Here is a 21,268-nt window from a genome sequence, read left to right on the forward strand (position 1 = left end):
GTGGACATTAGATCATGCCGTCCAAATGTTTTATTTACTTCAACTGAGAGCTGACAAGGAATGAAGGTACAGACACAGAATGTTATGAAGACAAACATTAGCTTCCAAAGTTAACAGCATGTTAGTTTTCATCTACAATATTATGACCCATAGGAAAGACATGTTTTTTGGTACCAGGAAAGAAACATCACAAATACATTGTTATAGAGCATCTGCAGACTTGTGTTACAATATAAAATGGAAAGACATTTAAAATTAAAAAAACATGTTATAAAAGAAGAGAGCAACATCTTTCAGAAAACAAAGATTCATATCCCTCTACATCCCGACTATATTAAAAAAAACAAAAAAAAACGCACACTAACATATTCAGTGTTGAGATTCATGCATTCATTGAAGAGATGGGATCTCATGAGCAAAGAAGGACCGTGTTAATATTAGAATAATTAGGGCATGCACAAAGCAGCTCCATCTATCCGTGCAATCTGGAAAAGTGGTTTTATTTTGTTATTGAATAAAATATGTTATTGGAAATACAGCTACCAGATCATTGGCCTGCTGCCAAAGCCTCCTGGGAGCTGCAGAGAATCCTTTTTAGAGGTTTGCTTTAAGGTTTCATATTTGACTTGGCAGTAGAGTGGAGTAGAGTGAATGTCAAGGCGACATTATACTAATCTGGAACCTTGTCTGAAGGACTGTTGGTTTGCCCTTGTGCAGGCAGCCATGACAAGATCTGATTGACAACACTAAAGATTTGAAAGGAAACACTAAAGAAAGTGTATGTCCTTGTGTATGCCCAAACCCAAAGGGAGTTCAAAAGAAGAAAGTGTGAAAACAGCATTGAAAGTCCTTCTGCTACACACATCCACAAAGGATGAGCATCAAATTAAACTATCTTGAGTATCCGGTTAATCAAAATATCAAAAAGATGCCAAAGTCGAGGTATCCTTCAGGTTTCCTTTGGACAAAGCTGGGGGCAAGAAAAAAGGCATCAAAGTCCCTTTCAATTTCGTCAGACTCCCTCTTCTTCCTTGCCTCATTCAGGAGCTCCCCAAGGTGAGCCTTTTGCTTTTTCACTTGGTAGCACTGTTCAGCATTCCAGCGTGGTTAATGGAATTAAAATCAATGACAATCTGAGTCCTCTTGGGCTTGAACTGCCTGCCAAAAGAAAAAGAAAAAACAACACTCAGGGTATGACCACACATGGAAGACACTTTGTAAAAACATGCTGGATGAAACTTCCTTGTTTATTCAAGTCATTCCTGTCCCCCAAACACGGTGCACTTTTACAAGGTTTGGGCAAGTTGAAAACAGAAAGAAGTGAGACAGCAGCTAAATTCACACCAGATCAGGCGTGGCCGCAAAGCCATATACAACATGTCAGTAAATACCCCACTGCACTGAAACATTGACTTGAATTAAATTAATTATGTCAACAAATGTCACTTAATATTATTGCTTTCAACTAAGCTAATACAGTAATTGGAAATCTGTTGACATAATACGTTTAATTAAAGTCAACGTTTCAGTTTTAACAGTGTGTTGAATGTCCAAAGCTTCTATGCATCACAAAATGGCAAAAAATAAACGACAGAAACGTCATCACGTCTCAAAAATCCGCCTTTTGCTCAGCGGTTGTGATGTGCATCCATGAGACTGCTTTTATTTAACCTGTTAAACCCCAAGCCTGTTTTTCAGGTGTCGAAAATGACATTCCCAGAACAAATGACATTACTTATAATAATACATTACATTTATAAAACGCTTTTCCTGGTGCTCAAAGCGCTTACAAGCAAGTAAAACAAAATAACAACAAAAGTAGAAAGTGCTAAGCTAGGAGGAATAAGGATAAGGGGTTAGTTGATTAGGAGTTGAAGGCAAGCGTGAAAAGGTGAGTTTTGAGGGATTGTTTGAATGATGTGAGAGTGTTGACGGATCTGACTTGGTTGGGGAGGGGGTTCCAGAGTGTGGGGGAGGCTGCTGCGAAGGCCCTGTCACCCCAGGTCCGGAGCTTTGTCCTGATGGGCTGCAGTAGGTTAGCTTCAGCAGACCTGAGGCGACGGGTGGGGGTGTGTCGTTGGATTAGGTCACAGAGGTAGGGGGGTAGCAAGGTTGTTGAGGGCTTTGAAAGTGAAAAGTAATATTTTAAAGTCAATGCGGTGTTTGATGGGGAGACAGTGGAGGTCATGGAGGATAGGGGTGATGTGGTCAGAGCATCGGGTGGAGGTGAGCAAGCGGGCAGCTGAGTTTTGGACATATTGAAGTTTTTTTAGTGTGAATGCAGGTGATCCAAAAAGTATGCTGTTGCAGTAATCCAGTCGGGATGTTATAAAGGCATGGATCAGAGTTTCAGCAGCGGTCGATGAGAGGGAGGGTCTGATGCGGGCGATGTTCTTTAAATGGAAGAAAGCGTTTTTGTAACCTGGTTGATGTGAGGGAGGAAAGTGAGGGTGGGGTCAAGGATGATGCCAAGGTTACGGGTGTGAGTGGATGGGTTGACAAAGGAGCCATCGATGGTAAGTAGGGATGTAACGATATACCGAATATCGCGGTAAATAAACGTCCCAATACCGTCGTGAGACTGACAAAATCTACCGCGATTTTTTGTTTTAAACCTTTATTTAACCAGGTGTTCCCATTGAGATCATCGATCTCTTTTTCAAGAGAGACCTGTCCAACATGGCAGCAAGTAGGTTACAACATGAACATAAAACAACAGAACACAAAAGGACATCGTATTTACAGTGCTACATTTACACACCTAGAGACATTGACAAGTACCAACAGTATATTTATATCTCTGTCAATAAGCCTCACCTTCTTGGAAAAAACTGTATTGTTTTTGAAGTGGTGGAGAGACAATGCACAGTTTGACCCACTGCTGTCACCCATGGCCAAAGCATATCTCTCCGTCCCACTGAGGTGGCGTTAGCCTTTTCGCTGTCCGTCATTTTGACAGACAGGATCGTAAAATGTCCGTCATAATCCCTTATTACCCGTCGGGTCTGAACAGAGAGAGAGAGCACGCTCGTGAACTGTGAACTGTCAACGGGGGGGGGGGGGGCGGTGTTATGCCGTGTGCATGCACCTCGCGGGAGCACACACAGCGTGAAGCAAAACCTCCCAGACATGTGTTGATCTGTACGGCAAAGTACGGTTTGGAAAGTATATAATTTCCTTTTGGAGGGCATGCATAACACCAGAGCCTCGCTGCGGGGAAACGTTGGCGCTGTTCCGAGTTTGTTCTAATCTGTCAAAATGACAGACTGCTTTCAGATTTTTCCGTCATTGTTAAATAAAATATTCGGTTAACGCGACCACTGCTGTCCCAGCAACATCAGTACCAAGCGAGAGAGTTTTTTCCAGAGCAGGGGATATTGTAGATGCCCAAACATCCCAGCTTATAAATACCTGGAAATGTGGACATTCTCATATTCCTAAAAACCTGTCTGATGATGCTGAGTGAGTGACTTAGTGAGTTTGAGTTGAGTTACTTGAAAAACTAAAGTGAAACTTGATTTATTTTATTGCAGGGTCTGATTATTAAATGTCCTTGTTTATTTGTGAGATGCAGTGGCACAAAGAAAATGCCTACTTTGTTTGGTAGTACTATAGGTACAAAAACACTGGTTTTCTTGTTCCAGTCTGTTACTGTCACTTTGTTTTTAACACTTTAAAATACTGCTATCCTACTAAAATGCTGTACAAAATCAGATTTATTATGTAATAAAGAAACATTTTTTGAGTAAACAAATATTGTATTGAATATCGCGATAAATAACGTACCGTGGACTTGTTATCGCGATATTATCGTACCGTGCGTTTTTGGTATCGTTACATCCCTAATGGTAAGAGAAAAATCTTGGGTTGAGTGAGTTTGGTGGGCCAATGATTATAAGTTCCGATTTGTCACAGTTAAGTTTTAGAAAATTGTTTTGCATCCAAATTTTAATGTCAGTGAGGCAGGTGCTGAGCTGGGAGTGTGTGGTTGGAGAAATTGATTTTGTTGAGAGGTAGAGCTGTGTGTCATTGGCATAACAGTGGAACTGGAGTTGGTGTTGACGGAGGATTTGTCCAATTGGGAGGCTGCAGATGATGAACAGAAGGGGACCAAGTACAGAACCCTGAGGGACGCCATGACGGGAGATGTGGGGGATTTGGAGTTGTTAATGGAGATGAATTGATGTCTGTCAGAGAGATAGGATTTAAACCAGGAAAGGGCAGTACCGGTAATGCCAATGGAAGACTGGAGGCGGTTGACGAGGATGGAATGGTTGATCGTGTCAAATGCGGCTGTTAGGTCAAGGAGAATGAGAATTGAGAGGGAACCAGAGTCAGCAGAGAGGAGAATGTCGTTGGTCACCTTGAGTAGGGCAGATTCTGTGCTGTGGCGAGTACGGAAACCAGATTGAAAATGTTCATGAAGGTTATTGCAGTCCAGATGGGATTTTAGTTGGGAGGCAACAGTTCACTCCAGAATTTGACAGGAATGGGAGGTTAGAGATGGGCCGGTAGTTATTGAGGGAATCAGGGTTGAGACCAGGTTTTTTGAGTATGGGAGTGACAGCAGCGAGTTTCAGAGCAGGGGGGACGAGTCCAGTGGACAGAGAGGAGTTAATGACTGTGGTGATAAGATGAGTGAGTTGGGGGAGATAGGCCTTGACAAGGGTGGAGGGCATGGGGTCCAGGATGGAAGTTGAGGTATTCATGCCGGTGACTTGGGCAACTATGTCCAGTGAGGTAATTTGAGGTACATTTTATAGTGAAAACCACCCTTGGATGATGGGATAGTAGACTAAAAGGAATCCAAACTATAACATAATAAGTACCCTGTATCAAGATTGATGCAAAACAAATTACATTTGCAGGGCTGCACATAACTGGTGCGCCAAAAAAAGAGCACCGGATAATTTGAAAAAAGGCGCATTTGCGCACCAACATAGAGAGAGAGAGAAAAGAGAGAGAAAAGAGAGAAGAGAGAGAGAGATATTTGCGAGTTGCATAAGAACCGGTAAGATAGCAGGGTTTCCCACACATAGACTTTACTTGGGCGGGCCAGGTATATTAACGGCCGCCAAAGTATAATCCGCGAGCCATTTAGGGTTAATTTTTTTAATCCGTCCGCGAGCACAACGGCATCTGCGATCCCTCACTCTACCCCTCGCTATCGCGTTAAGGGTCTGCTTTATGCACCCCGCACAGTAACCCTGCTGCGTGCTCACTAGCGCACCTCCCTCCCCCCCCGTTCCTAAAGTCAAGTACCCCTCAAAAGGTCCGGCTTATTTCATTTTAAGGATGCGCACCAAGCAACATCTCCAGGTGCTCCTTTGAGAACCAGGGACATTCAGCTTGGTGGGACATTTGACTTTTTTAGAGCGGTTTAAAAAATAAATAAAACACTTCTGGGGTCATTTGCCATATCTCTAGCACCCATCGGTCGATTTTGGTGATTGACACCTCTTTTGAACCGTTAGAGCCAATAGAATCGAGGGGAAGCTCTTAAATCCATCTAAACATTACCATTGGTGAAGAGAGTGATGCTCAGCCAGCATGCCCTAAACTGGAAGCTGGGTTGTAGCTCTCATACACTCTATATGAAAACTCAGTTTTTTACAAAAATGTTATGATGGATTATCAGTAATCATTTCAAAGTGACACAGAGACATTGGATTAACCTTCAGCAGCGTTTGTATGCGTTTTAATGCCATTGAACAGAACTTTTGATCAGAAAAAACAGCAAAGGTAAGACGTATTTGCCGTTTTGGCCCGTAAAGTGAAGTTGTGTGTTGTCTTTCCTTGCCTTCGCTGCGAGTTTCGTGGAGTGATGATACTTATACCATTGGAATCAGTGGAATCTCAGCTTTCATATGATATCTTGTTTGTGCAGATCTGATGAAGTATAAAATATTTCTACCGTGAGTTAAGTGTGTTAGCACTCTTTCGCTTAGACGCTTGGCGTTAGAGTTGTGTTTTGTTAAAAAAAATTCATATTGTCATATGACACATTAATAGGTTGTTAAATGTTAAGAAGCCCCGAGACACAGTTTAGAGAAAAAAAGCCCATAGCCCCCGACTAACATTAACTTTTTATTTCTGCCGATTGCATTCACGCTTCAAAGATCGCAGGCTTTGCGATTTGATAATCGCATCATTTAAAAATCGCGATTTTGATTTAAAATCGATTAATCGTTCAGCCCTAACCCCTTGACCTTGGGTAATAAAGAATAATAAAAATAGAGCCAACACTTCCAATTGTTCCTCACCTGTATTGTATGCCTGCCAAACCCATCAGCCTTCTGGAGGCGGTCATCTCCGGTGTGTCATGGTACTTATCAGAAAGATAGACCACTTCCTTAATACCTGAATAAATAAAATACCTTTGTTACTCTTTTTAGCCACAAAATTGTCTATGGTCTGCATATGCTAATCAACACAATTAGGCTAATTGTGCAAATTGCCCAACATATGCAAGTTAGCATCCGGCAGATTCTATATGCCAGATGGTCTGGTTAGAGATGCCATTTTGGATCCAAAATTGTCCAAATCCACCAAGCCATTTTATAAGTATTTCCCACATGCTATGGCTATAATGCCATTAATGCTAATTAACGCAACTTGTGCAACATAGAACTTAAAATAACAAAAGCTGCGCCACATTTCGAGTTGATTGTGATTTATAAAGGGAAACCGGCGTAAGAAGTGCCGTACGCACTTTCCTCGCCGGTACGCAATGTTTTGTGAATCGGAAAATGTCGGAAAATGTCTGTACCTATTTTTTTTTTTTTCTACTACGTAAGCAACCTTCCCACGTGAATCCTACGCACGGCGTTATAAATGAGACCCCAGGTCGATGAGGGGGGGGGGGGTACATGTTGTCAGATTGAGGAGAAAATTCACCAGGAGAGTTTTCTTGACTAATAGAATGAATTCTGGGGGATGGAGCTTAGACTTTCCAACTTTCAATTTTAAGGACCACCCTACTGAGGCTGAACTTCAAGGTTGATGAGGGAGGGGTACATGTTGTTGGAATTTGAATAAAATTCACCAGGAGAGTTTTCTTGACTATCATAACAGATTCCGGTGGTTGGAGCTTAAAATAAATGAATTTGAAAATGTACATGGCACTAAGGACCACCCTAAAAAAACATGTCTCTGAAGTGTTTTGCTCAAAATACCAAACAGATCACCCATTCTAGCCTCATACCCCTCTATTTCAGCCCTGTAACTAAAGTGCTGATTCCGGGTCCTTAACTTTAAAAAAAGAAAAAAAAGAGGGGGGGGGGGGGAGCTTGTGCCTACTCAGAATTCTACCAGCAGATACTCAGCTAAATTATGCCGTGATGAAAGGCCAAATCATGTTCAAAACCACATCAAGGATTATTTCTGAAACAGTATGGAGCTCAAAAGCTTTTTTTCTTGTGGGTTTACCACAAGGTGAGTTCCTTTTTTATTTCCTGCTTCTTTACACATACTCTCTTCAGTACAGGTTAGCTCTGAGTGTTAGCTATGCTTGCTAATGTAAACACAGACCATATTACTTCCAAAACACGTGGCACATTGTTTCTGATAGCAACATTTCTGATAGGACCGTGGATGTAAAGCCAGCCCACATTTCCAATATTACGTCATATCGGACGCAAATCTGGATCAGCTCCGTTGTTCCCCCGTTTTTAGAGATGTGGGTACGGAGGAAGAGAGAAAGGGTTGTATTTTCAGACACTTTGTGAGTTCCCTTACATACCGGGGACACATAGTTATGTACAAAATACATTACAAAAAAAAGTGCATTTCGCTTCATAGGAGACCTTTAAAATGTAAAAAATTTAAATCATGCTAAATATTCACAATCTTTATATGTATTGTAATCATCTTGATTATTATTGGCCGTAGTTGTGCAGACCTGCGTGCAAGCTTCATCACTTTAATTTCTTAAAATAAACGGTGAAATATTTTTGTTTTTTTTGCATTTGTCCAATAGGTATAACAGACTGGAAGGTAGTGAGTGAGTGAGTGTAGCAGGGACCCACCAGACTGGATGATCAGCTTGGCACACTCGTTGCAGGGGAACAGAGCCACGTACATGGAGCAGCCCTTCACATCAGCGCTGTTCTTGTTCATGATGGCGTTGAGCTCTGCGTGACACACTGCGGGACAGAGCAGCACATTAATAACGTTTTATTGCTTTACATTTATTAAGGTTGTTTTGCAAACGAGCCAAAAATACTCAGATCTACATGAATGTGCCCCCTAGGATGGTGTGAAATGAAGGAATAAGACAAACCTTTATTGATCCCTGCAGGGAAATTCAGGTGATTAAAGTTACAACAAGGTTTGATAAAGTTGGAAACACAGGACAGGGCAGGTACAAGTTTACACAAGACTAATAAGAAAACAAATATATAATAAAGTAATAGTGTAAAATAAAAACACAACTATTGAATAAGGTAAAACTGTTTAGATATATATACAAGATATATTAAGAATAACTATATTGAAATGTATATGTTCAACTACTACTAGGTGTTTTGGTGCAGGCTGTTAAATTGAGAACAAATCACATCCTCCTCTCCTGAACACACCATCAAAATACAACCAGTTGACATGCATTGTACATTTGGTAGGAGTGAGCGATTATTTTCTACCAAAGACTGAAGGAGGAGTTCATTATGAGTAGGGGAAGATGTAGAGTACTTAAATGCTCTCTATCCCACCCTATACAGAGCACTAAGGGAGGAGGGAAGAGAAACAGAAAAAGAGAGAAATAATAAGTAGAACAAGAGAGCATGTGAAAAACAGAGAAACAGACAGTTCTCCATTCTTTACCCTCTACCACCCACTACAGGCCATGAAGAGAACTCAGCAGCAGAGGATGGCCAAACAATGCTTGAGTGTTTTCTGCTCTCCAAAGCCTTTCAATTAGACCAGCGGTTTAAGTGTGAGGCGCGCCTCACCTGGGGGGCGTCAGAGAGCTTCAGGGGAGGCGCAGCGTGAGAAATAAAAGTTGTGTCTCAACGGACATTTATGAGAGAAAATCCCTAATGTAGAGGGTTAGGGTTAGTGTAACTCAAGTAGACGGAACGGAAGGAATAAGGTATTTGCGGTCTACAATGACAGAGAAGAGACTGTCAAGTTTGGCTGTACTCAGCAATGAATCAAAACGCACTAAAGCTTTAGATCCGAATAAGTTTGTGAGACGTTTTGCTGAACAAGATGGTAATCGTCGCATTCAGCTGTTATACACATGCCAACTTGATGCTCTGCTCATGGATGAGCATACAAAACTGTTAAGATGATGACCTTACGTGTGTAAATATATTTTTTTCTTTGAGGGGGTCTGCCCCCAAAAAACTGTTTGAAGTCCTGAGAAAGTCAAATAAGACGGTGTGTAAAACTACACTGCCCAGCCAAAAGAAAGTAACCACTTTGATTTAACTAGGCCAGTAGGTAAGGACTTTCCACTGGATAATAATACCCCTGCATTATAGCAACAACAACAATAATAATAATAATAATAGCAATAATAATAATTGGGAGGGGGGGCACGGCTGTTCTTATGTTCTCTGAGGAGAGGCTCACCTTCCCACACTTTGAAAACCCCTGAATTAGACTAAGTCCTCCCACACAATGTAAAAGGAATTATTTGGACTTCTGTGCCGTGGTGGATGCCACTAGTGGAATGTTGTCCTTTGTGTGGAACTCTTCTTCTTGATTTACATTTTTTTTTTAAATCCAATCCATTTTATTTCTATAGCACATCTAAAAACAACAGAGTTGAACAAAGTGCTGTACATCAAAAAACTGTATAAAAACATAGCATAAATACATAAAAAACAGACAGGACATGAAACAAATGTAAAACAGGAGACAATGAAACCAGATCAGAAGCCACAGACTGAGAAACTTTCCTACATGACGTAAAAACAATACAAAACACTAGTAAGATAAAAACCCAAATTCAAAAGCACAAGTGTAACACCTGGTCTGTACAGTAAAAGCCAGGGAAAAGAAGTGGGTTTTTAAACGAGATTTAAAAACAGGCAGAGTTGGAGCAAGTCTAACCTGGAGGGGTAATTTGTTCCATAACTTTTTTTAAATCTAAAAAAGTTAAGCCGAAAGCAGAAGTGTGCTGGTCCTCACCATAAGGGTACTTGGTGTTCAGACGGTCGTCAGCAGAGCGGGACCACGGCAGCAGGTCATCGTCACAGCCGTTTGGCATGCCATTGTAACCAATGCCAACTATCTTGTTCTCCTGGTTCACGATACACGCCCCCACCTGCACAGGGATAGATCATTTTACTGCGCAGAAACAGTTTTTTAATAAATTGTTATTATTATTGTAAAAATCCGTTGATCACGGGCTCCGAATACACATATAGACAAACCATGGGTCAAAGGAGGGGGGGATGTTGATAAGGATTGGCTTAGGATGGCTGTCATCATGTCTATGCTTTTACATTTATATTCGATTTAATATTTAATAAGTACTCTTATCGTATCACACGTCTCAACCAATGAGAGCATAGGGGGCGGGCCTTAGACTGCTGCAGTGCTCACATGCACGGAAACAGAAAGCAGTGGCGGGGACAGAAACATGGAGGAAGGTACCGAACTCTGACATGGGCATTTTACATCTCTTCAGACGGAGGGGCTCATAGAACCAGAGTTATTTAAACCACTGCAAAGTTTAGTTATCTCTGGACTCTGAGGGGAACTTCTAGAACAAGCTAGAGAAACGTTAATGCCCTGGCAGTGGCAAATAGCTTGGGTTTATATTTGATTACATTAATTAATGTTGAGATTTACAAGAAGTATTTTAACTGCTGGGGAATACTGCTGTTAAAAAGCACCTTACTTTTTTAAAGTGTTTGCAAACCAAATGTTATTACACTTTTGTTCATATATCAGTACTTTTAAAATAAAAGTAGGAGATTCACTACTTTTGAATTCATTATTGAATTTTGCGATTAATCGCAGAAAATCATGCGATTAATCGGGATTAAAAATTCCAAAGTGTAGCAATTTGGAAAGAAGTATGGTATATAACATTAGTACAATTATTATTGCACATAGATTCCCGTTGCAGCAATGGATGGACTAACTAGGAGTAGCAGCCAGTAGTAATACCAATGTTAGCTAAACCACACACACACACACACACACACACACACACACACACACACACACACACACACACACACACACACACACACACACACACACACACACACACACACACACACACACACACACACACACACACACACACACACACACACACACACACACACACACACACACCTTTGATCTCAAGGGACAATCTGGATAAATAAAGGTTTGAAATGAAATGAAAACACACCTGTGAGCTTGGGTCTTTGCTCCTCTGCGCTGACAGAAAGGCTACAGCCATGAAGTACTCTGGCCATTCCAGATAGTCTTCCCTCTTCCTGGTTGTGTCGCTACAAATAAACAAAACAATTAAAGTTACTTTTTTTGTTCTCCTTGAACACAAGACTAACATTTTGTTGAGACTTTTTGTGAGCAGTGACTCATCGTGTACACACCTATCCAGGTTCATGTTTGAATTCTATTTGTATACCAGTTGTATATACAGTAAGACAACACGGTAACCATCATCGAATCACTTTAACATAACATTATATTTTGAAAAAAGTATATTCAGAATCAGAAACGGGTTTATTACCAGGTAGGTTCGTTCACACGTACGAGGAATTTGACTAGGTGTCGTGGTGCATACATAAAAGTAATTTTTTTTAAAAACGGATATATATATTAATATTAGGGCTGTCAGTCGATTAAAATATGTAATCGCGATTAATCGCATGATTGTCCATAGTTAATCGCGATTAATCGCAAATTAATCGCACATTTTTTATCTGTTCTAAATGTACCTTAGAGGAATATTTTTCAAGTTTTTAATACTCTTATCAACATATGAGTGGACAAATATGCTTTATGCTAATGTTTATTATCATTTGAACAATGACAAATATACTCATGAATATTAAACACAACAACCTCTGAACATTACAAATATTCACCTCAATTCAACCTGGAACCTCTCATACAATAATACAATACAAATGGTGTGTGTGTGTGTGTGTGTGTGTGTGTGTGTGTGTGTGTGTGTGTGTGTGTGTGTGTGTGTGTGTGTTGGAGCTATGTGCAACTCAAGGCATATGCTCGAACGGGAGCTGCCTGGACGCTGCAATCATGTTGCGCACTATCCGTGCTGAGTGTGCTGACTTATCGTACAATGTCCCACTGTCTGGCTTCCTGCATAAAGTCAAGTGCTCGGCGCAGTTGTGGCGAAATGTCGCTCCTCTGTTTTCATTTGAACAGCTCCTTATATCCGTTAGCGCAGCTAGCTAGCACCAGATGCTAACAACAACAATGCACGTAAGGTCTCTCTCTCGCTCGGGCCACACATACACACACCCTCCCGGTCCTCCCAACAGCCAGTCGGTGCCTGCCGGTGAGCGCGGCAGGAGCGGGGCTGTCAGCATCAGCTTGTAGATGGTATTTTAAACTCGATGCGCTCTGAAACTACGGGGCAGCCGAGGAACAAAAATACACATGCGCTAATCGCGTTAAAATAATTAGTGGCGTAACATTTTTTTTTGCGTTAACTTGACAGCCCTAATTAATATATATATATATATATATAGTAAGATAGCAATAAAAGAAAGCAGTAATTTACATTGAAATAGAATGCAATAAATTATAGAATATAACATATGTGCAGTAAGTACATTGTGCATAATTGAGTCAACTCTCCAACATATGAGAAAACTGTCTACCACTCTCACAAGCTCCAACGAGAAATATGTTTTTGTTGTATCAATGAGATAAGTATCTCACATTTTAAGATTTATCAAAGCTAATATTTTATCAAATATAATAGGCTATGTTGCGTCTTAGATTAAACACTGCGGTCAAGCCAGCCTCCACTTTGGAATATCCTATGCATTACGGTAGCGGCCTAGAAAAACTGCCTTCAAAATAAAAGTGCTTACTCGGTCAATAACAATTATACCAAACATATTAAAATATGTAGCCTACTATATAGGCCAAATGTGATCAATAATAATGTAAGACAAACTACGTATAACTACCACATTATAACTGAGTGAATGTACAACTTAAAGAGTTTCAAAATAAAAGACCTTTGAAGTCTCATATATGAGCTATCATCCCTCTGTTTTTAGATGAGAATAAAACAAAAACTGTCCAGTATCAAAGACTAATATCACTTCAGGGTGATCGCAGGACACCCCATCTAGTCACTCAGAGAAAATCAGGACAATCTGATGTAGAGTTTCAAAATACAATGGTATATATTAGGGGTGTAATGGTTCGGTACACGTGTGTACCGAACGAATATAACGTTAAACGTAAAAAATTGAGAACGTGAACAACTTTTTGGAAGTAAACTCAGGTGCTGGGTCGCAGCATTCAGAGTAATTTGCTCACATTGGGTTCAACGCGTCATAGAGCGAGCAAGTCATTTCATTGGACGAGAGGCATACTATGAGAGCTGGTCACAGGGATGCGTTCAAACTTAGTCAGTAATTTGAGGAACTGTCGAAATGGCGAACGCAGATAAAGTTGAGCTCGAAAATCCTCCAGCATCATTGAAGTCTCCGGTTTGGGAACATTTTGGTTTCGCAGTTACGTACAAGGATGACGGCCAAAGACAGGGACCGAATCAACGCTGTTTGTCTGCATTGTTCAACTAAAATTGGTTACGCGGCTTGCAATACATCAAACTTGCAAACTCATTTGAAAAGGCATCACCCGAACGTGAATATCACCGGTACCAAAAGAAAAAAGACTGAAGTTCAAACCCAACTACCACTAGCATTTAAGGCTCCACCACTCGCAACAAGATCAGACCGAGCCAAAGCTATTACAAACGCCAAATATCCTTATGCTGCCATGTTAGCAAAGCGCTATCTGGCTGTATCTGCTACCTCTGTCCCTAGAGAGAGGGTGTTCTCCACAGCAGGAGACATTGTTAGTGCCAGCAGATCTGCCCTTTCAGCAAGCAATGTGGACAAGTTCATCTTTCTTTAGAACAACATGAAAATACAATGACAAGCAAGTCCTAATGTCAAGCTGGCTGCTTAGGTGCTAGTACAGTACAGTTCAAATACAGATTATTTCAGTTCATCGAAATGCTGCACCTTAATGTTTATTTTATTTTGTATTTATTTGAGTGAATACATTATTCACAGTTTAATAATTATTAAAAAAAACATATATATATATATATATATATATATTAGGACTGTCAAACGATTACAATTCTTAATCAGATTAATCACAGCTTAAACATTCATTAATCATGATTAATCACCATTCGAACCATGTCCAAAATATGCCATTTATTTATGTATATTGTTGTGGGAATGGTAAGATAAATGAAAGAAGGCGGATATATCCATTTAACATGCAGTTATGTTTATTATAACATTTTTCTGCGTGTCAAAATGAAAGACAGCCCACACACCTATCAATCATCAAACCTTGGGGTCTTAATTCATTACGTGTTGATTTCTATCAACGGGGGAGTACTTCAGGAAAGTCGACGGGGGGGGGGGGGACAAGTACTAGTGGAGTACTTGTGACCACAGAGTGTGAACGTTTTGATCAGCTGTTTTAGCTCAGTTCTCCAGTGAAGGGGGAGGGGGGGGGGGGGGGAGTCTCCCTCCGCAGCCGGTTGGAGTAGTTTTGGCACAATTCCGTTGTACAGACCGACGTTAACAGCAGCCCTGTCTGTGCACACGGAGACCGACTCTGTCGTCCGGTGATCTAACCGCCTTCTGGAAAAGCTTCACAAGTACGTCGGTACGCAAATGCGCTTTGTGACACAAGTGACGGTACGCATTTCAGATTACGCACATAAGTTATGTGTTACCTGTACTACAGCAAAAGTATTCTCCGTCGGAACTTCCTGCAACAACACCACGCCGTTATCTTGATTCTGATTGGCCAGAAGACATTATCAAAGATGTTCTATTGAGAAGACGATCACTACGTGACAAAAGTTTTCAAAACCGTTTCTGGTCTTCGGTATTTCCAGACAAGTGGCTGCTGAAATCAATCTTACTAACTGCTGTCTGTGCAATTCTCGGCGCGAGTTGGCGGACTTTATTTTGCTTACTTTAACATCATTTTTCATGGTGGGGCTAAACCATTTCTTGGTATGGGTGTAGCCTATCCCAGCCATACCCTGGCGCTGCCACTGGTGGGATGTATGGGGCAGGCCATTCTGCACATTCGTTAAATGCGTTAAATATTTTAACGCAATTAATTAAAAAAATTAATTACCGCCGTTAACGCGATAATTTGTGATAATTTTTTCTGCTGTACCAAAAACGTACCGAACCGAACAGTGACCTAAAAACCGAGGTACGTACCGAACCGAAATGTTTGTGAACCGTTACACCCCTAGTATATATCAGTGTGACGGCCGTCGCCTCCCTGGTCCTGTTAAGTCCGTTTTGCTGTTACATGTGTAAATGAGCAGTGTGGTTGCCCTACCATCATTGGCTACCATTTCCTGCGCAATGAAAATGTTTTCCGCACTCTCGCGGGAATATCTCCACAACGGAGCGAGCTTAAGTTTCACTTTCAAATGCACGATATTGCCCAATAAAGTAATTCTTATCTTATAAAGAAGTGAAATAATGAAATTGAAAGATGACCAATTATTTAATTAATTATTATTTCAAAATCGGTCTTAATAACCTCTGAAATGTCCGACCGAATTGACAAATCAGAATCGAGTATTCAACTAAACTGTGTAATAACCAGTGGCGAACCGTGTCTATCACAACTGGACCTTCTGTAGACACACACACCCCCTGACGCCCCTCCCCCGCGGCATTATAATGTCCATCTTTTCACTGAATTGTCGTCTTGAAAATTGTACTCACAACAATTCCGCAACAACTTCATCTTCACCTGTTGCACTTGTCATTTCAACGTTAACAATAAAACGGCATGAATTGCTTCGTCGCATTCGTTCTAGATCCTCTGTCTCGAGCCAGTTAACTAGCGGGCCTTCTAGAATACCCTGGAACCGAGGGAAACTCTGAAAGAATACGCCCATTGGCTACAAGTCCATATATGATTGGTTGATCAAACTGTCAGTCCAAACGTACGCTCTCATTCAGTGCAACGGCCAGGGCATTCGATCAAGGATGTAGAATACCTTGGTTGAAGGATATTCTACGCAGAGACCCAGAACAATATCTGATTGGTTGCTTTCTTTTCTAACACAAAACCACTGAAATGCGTAGTGCATGGTCCGAGAAGGACAAACAAATCAACGTAACACTGTAATATTACAGATCAACAACACGGATACGATTCTCATTTATTCATTTTATTTATATAATTAAATCGATTTTTTGTTTGTTTTATCTGAGTGTTCCGGGGTATTCTCTGAATACCTTGAAGGCCCTGACGGTTCGCCACTGGTAATGACCCATAATAACGTGTTGAATTTGGGAATTATTGGAAATGTTTGGAGTACATGACTTATATATGTCTGTTATTAAAGTAGTATGGGGCCTTGTGACTGTCTGTACCCACTCCAATTTAAAAGCCTTTCTGTATTTCAGAAAAGGAAAAATACACAAATATAAAATACAAGACGAATACGCTGACATCCACTGCGATCAGTAAAAGACAGAACATGTTTTTCTTGATGTAGAGTATAATAATAATAATATTAACAATAACCTTTATTTGTATAGTACCTTTCATACAGGAGTTGCAGTCCAAAGTGCTTCACAGTCTCATAAGATAGAGTTTAAGAAAATAGATGTCAAATAAAATACAGTTAACAAGAACATTGATATCACATATGAAAGGGTTAAAAGATATACAAATATAAATATAAATTCAGGATAATAAAAGAAAACCAAGTAGCTATCTAAAGCTTTATCTTGAATATTTAGACCGAGCAGGCTTCCCTGATGTCTAAAGGTATCGTGTTCCACAGCTTTGGGGCATAATTACCGAAGGCCGCATCACCAATTTTCTTATTTCTGCCTGTTTAATTGTTAAGTAGGAAACATTTAAACAGCTGACACAACAACTTGCCATGGGCCCAATGCACTTGAGGCAAAGATGAAGGCTTGACAATTAATTTGATAACAGGTTCATATTATTATCAGTGATTCTAAAAATATTGTAAATGTTCTTGTACTGTAAGTGTAGTGCATCAAAAACACATATTTGTTGCAAGTGTATTTGAGAATAGGAAGTTAACATCTATCAGTGCCCCTAAAAATATATCTAATGGAGGCTTAGGAAAAACAGTCTATGCTTGGCACCCATTAATATGCATTTTATGTCAGTTTCAGCCAAGCGGCAAACTGTGGGGTAGAGCTGGGAAGCCAATACGGAAGTGCCACACACTGTAGTTCATATATTGGCCGATAGGCGATGGCTGCAGAAAGGAGCAATTTCCATAGACCCCCATGTTAAAATGCCCGACTTTACAGCAGAAAAAAACATGTTTCTACCCCTGGCTCCATACATTTTATTATCGATATAGTTAGATTCCACCTTCATGATTATGGATCTGTGAGTGAATTGTTTTCTAACGCGACCCTTTATATTTCTATTAGGTCTTAAAGTTTGTGCATACATTAGGGTGTGGTCACTTTGATTGACAGATACGTGCCTCACTGTCAGCTAACAGCAACTTGTCCAATCTGCTAGGCTACAACCATAGAGGCTACAACGTTAGTTAGTTGTAGTTACTGTACTTGATCCTTTAGCTGTGTTCGTGGTGATCGTGCCTGTTAGGGAATATTGTTACAAATACCAGATAATTAAAATGTCGTGCTGTGCGCTTGAATGTACTAACAGATCTTCCAAGAAGTCTACTTTTCAGCTTTTTTCGGTGAGTAAAATGATAATATTATACATGTTAACCCCGTTAGCAGGTGTTTGTGTGCTTGTTAGCTTAGCCTGTTATGTAGCTTATTAGCCAGCTAAGGACGTAACCCTTTATACATATATACAGTTTAGTTTATGATTCAGCCTTGGGTAAGACTTTTATACTATATGGCTATGACGCCCATAATGCTAAACGGGAGCAAATGTTAAAAGGGGTGGGCCGCCGGAGTCCACGCCGCCGAAGCTAACGGGGCTGCAGGGTGCTAGCTCGTCCCGGCGGCCGTAGCTAGCACCCTGGGGCTCCGTTAGCTTCGGCCAGCGGCGGAGTCCGGCGTTATAACTGGAGATCAAGGAATGCATCGTAACGTGGACTTGGTTCGCCTGCAGCCCGCTGTAGTATTAGCTAAATAAATGATGTTGAGCAAGGCTTATTAAGCTGAACACCGCCACAATTATTCTGCTATGTATCGGTACTTATTTTATTTTATTAACGTGTGAATGACAAGCATTAAGAATAATACCAAATAGCTAATTATCTTGCAGATTGTCTCGTTTGATTATGAATGTAATGTTTATATAGTGGAACTACACTGTTTTATCAAAACCAAAGTGCCACGCAGTGACTTGGTATGCATGTATTTCAGCAGGAAATGTGCAACCTAGATGACATTTACCAACACAGACTATATAGAAATATTTGTAAAAGTTGTTCATGCGTTACTAAGTGAATATGGCATTAACCCTCCTGTTGTCTTCGGGTCAAATCTGACCGATTTACTACTTTCATCAATCATGTTTTACATTCGATTGATACTGAGAGCATGTTAGCTTAGCTTCTTAGCCTGAGCTAGGACTCGAACGTCACGCTCGTTGGCAGCAGGTCCCGCCCTGTCCCGCCTCGGCTCCGCCTCTTTGCCCTTATTTGGAGAAGGCGGGAGTTAGACTCTGACGACACCGTCGAGCCGTTAGTGGCCGACTCCGCCTACTAAGGGCTTCACGGCAACTCTGCAGAATCCTATGGGTGACGTCACGGACCCTACGTCCATTTATATATACAGTCTATGGTTTCAGCTCATGGAAGATAGTGCATTCTAGGAACTGGAGGGACTCCACACCCACATTTTTTTCAAAAATTAAAAGATTCAAAAGTGTTTTGTCATGTGTACATAACTACATAAAGAAAAACATTTCTAAAAGCAATAACCCTCTACAACTCGTCATCCCTGGCCAGCAGATAACTCCCAGCACCATACATTGTTTGATCCGTCTGCTACATTGTACTTACATCGTACATGCAGTGCATACTTTTGAGAATTTCAAATGTATTCTTGTCTGTTCTATAGTGTGCATTTAGATGTAGATACTCTTATTTTACAGTGAATATGGATATTTTTGCTTTAACCTTTATTTCCCTTCTATTTACACTATATTTAAAAAGAAAAAAATTCGGGGTGATAGCTCATATATGAGACTTCAAAGGTCTTTTGTTTTTAAACTCTACATCAGATTGTCCTGATTCTCTCTGAGTGACTAGATGGGGTTTCCTGCTATCACCCTGAAGTGATATTAGTATTTGATACTGGACAGTTTTTGTTTTATTCTTATCTAAAAACAGAGGGATGATAGCTCATATGAGACTTCAAAGGTCTTTTATTTTGAAACTCCTTAAGTTTTACATTCACTCATTTATAATGTGGTAGTTATACGTAGTTTGTTTTAAATAATTATTGATCACATTATATAGTACATATTTCTTAATTTAATATGTTTGGTATGTTATTTAGGTGTATTTGTTATTGACCGAGTAAGCGCTTTATTTTGAAGGCAGTTTTTCCAGGACTCTACCGTAACGCATAGGATGTTCGCGCACCGCAATATCACCTGCGGGCTGGCTTGAACTACCAAATCGTATTTGTATCATGTATATGAGATATAATATCTCATATACATGATCCAAGATGTGCAATTCGGACATGTCATTGAGCTTGCAATAGAAAATAGCAAAACGAACATAGCTCCCGCTGTGCAGCAGCAGGGCGTAGACACTGCACTTTCAAAAAAATAAAAAATAATTCCTCTTACTCTACTGACTCAAAAATAATGCGGCAGTGTTGTTTGTCTGTAAATGTTGTCTTTTTGCTTTATTCTCTACTCAGAGAGTACCAGAATAGTTTACATGTTTAAGAACAAACAGTATGCAGGTATGCGTGTCCGCTTTACAAAAAGAGGACATTATTGGCTTCCTCAATCATTTCCCCCACGCTGGAAAAAGTGTCCACACCTATTTTCAAAACAAAGTGCAAGCATGCGATGAATCATTGAATGACTGAAGTGTAAATGTGTAGCAAATATACTGAGGCATTCACATAGCCAAATGACTGCGTCTCTTCTCCTGGGTTTGTTGTGGCTCATCTCAGAGAGCACCAACAGTTTGACCACTCACCCGTTCAGAGGAGCGGCTCTCTGCTCCTCATGTTCGGCCATAGTCTTCCGGTGCTGGACCCTCACAGTCTGGTTCTCTCTCTGGGCTGTAGGCTGCTGGCTGTTAGCTGAACCGTAGCTTAGCAGCGCCAGAGAGGGACACGTGACATTCACGGAACAGGAAGAAATCTCCCGCGCTGTGGATGAAACTTTTAAGCCCCGCCTTATGACTTCCGGGACATTTCTCTCTTCTTCTTCTTCTCTCGGTTTTTGGCGGATTGCAAACAACTTTAAAGGTGCATACCGCCACCTACTGTACACTAGTGTGAATCATCATATCATTCCACCTCTTAAGACTTCACAGAGGCGGTATAGATCTGCAGTTCTGCTGGGTGCCTGCACATGAGCAGTGGCGTTTTCTCCTGTAGTTATAATTTTAATAAATAAATAAAAACACTTCGTTTAGTTTCGGAAATTCTTTGCTGTGTGTTGCTGCCGGCCCGTCTCTCCCCCATTCTCATTGAATATTTTACAAAGAGTGAAACAGCGCCCCTCTAGATGTTATGGTGAAACAGTAGATTGCACTCTCTGTTGCGAGAGGAGGCCAGCCGAAATTGGCTTCCCTTGGTGAAAAAAAATGGAGGGATTGACCAATCAGACATGACATTACGTCATGCCCCTTCCAACCTGTGATTGGTCAGGGCCATGCCAAGGGAAGCCAGAGGCGGCTGGCTTCCCTTGCCTCACAATCCAATCAAATCGCATCAACTTAGTGTTGCAGTGACGCATCCTAAAATCCGGAAGTAAGCTGCGCTCGGTTTCCCTCGACAAAAAAGTAATGGAATTTCTCCATAGGATTTTGGAAAATAGCTCGAAATAAGGTCAGTGGAAAACGAACCTGTTAGATAAA

The 21,268-nt window shown here is 40.7% G+C and overlaps 1 protein-coding gene across 6 annotated transcripts; it reads right to left on the bottom strand.

Moving 5' to 3' along the window:
• Nucleotides 1–10: 10 nt before the first annotated feature.
• On the bottom strand, nucleotides 11–20,599 carry dctd (dCMP deaminase). 6 transcript variants are annotated; one of them, XM_034224514.1, is made up of 7 exons: nucleotides 20,381–20,599; nucleotides 11,357–11,456; nucleotides 10,138–10,273; nucleotides 8,282–8,293; nucleotides 8,028–8,144; nucleotides 6,264–6,360; nucleotides 11–1,158 (listed from the first exon to the last, which is right to left on the bottom strand). In XM_034224514.1, exons 1-7 carry the CDS (start codon nucleotides 20,419–20,421, stop codon nucleotides 1,074–1,076), a joined length of 588 nt encoding a protein of 195 aa, XP_034080405.1. In that variant the 5' UTR covers nucleotides 20,422–20,599; the 3' UTR covers nucleotides 11–1,073. The 6 variants fall into 6 exon arrangements, with proteins under 6 accessions (XP_034080405.1, XP_034080406.1, XP_034080409.1 ...); XM_034224516.1 differs by lacking the exon at nucleotides 11–1,158 and adding an exon at nucleotides 4,996–5,889; XM_034224515.1 differs by lacking the exon at nucleotides 8,282–8,293.
• Nucleotides 20,600–21,268: the final 669 nt, after the last annotated feature.

The sequence above is a fragment of the Gymnodraco acuticeps genome, unplaced genomic scaffold (assembly GCF_902827175.1).
Source record: "Gymnodraco acuticeps unplaced genomic scaffold, fGymAcu1.1, whole genome shotgun sequence".
NCBI lineage: Eukaryota > Metazoa > Chordata > Actinopteri > Perciformes > Bathydraconidae > Gymnodraco > Gymnodraco acuticeps.

Bases quoted from the DNA above. Each gene is read 5' to 3' on its own strand.
- dctd (XM_034224514.1), bottom strand. From the start codon at position 20,421: ATGGCCGAACATGAGGAGCAGAGAGCCGCTCCTCTGAACGG. The intron at 11,457-20,380 runs GTGAGTGGTCAA...GTTTATTTGTAG, and splicing joins AGAGCCGCTCCTCTGAACGG to CGACACAACCAGGAAGAGGG. The intron at 1,159-6,263 runs GTGAGGAACAAT...TTCTTTTGGCAG, and splicing joins TTGGCAGGCATACAATACAG to GCAGTTCAAGCCCAAGAGGA.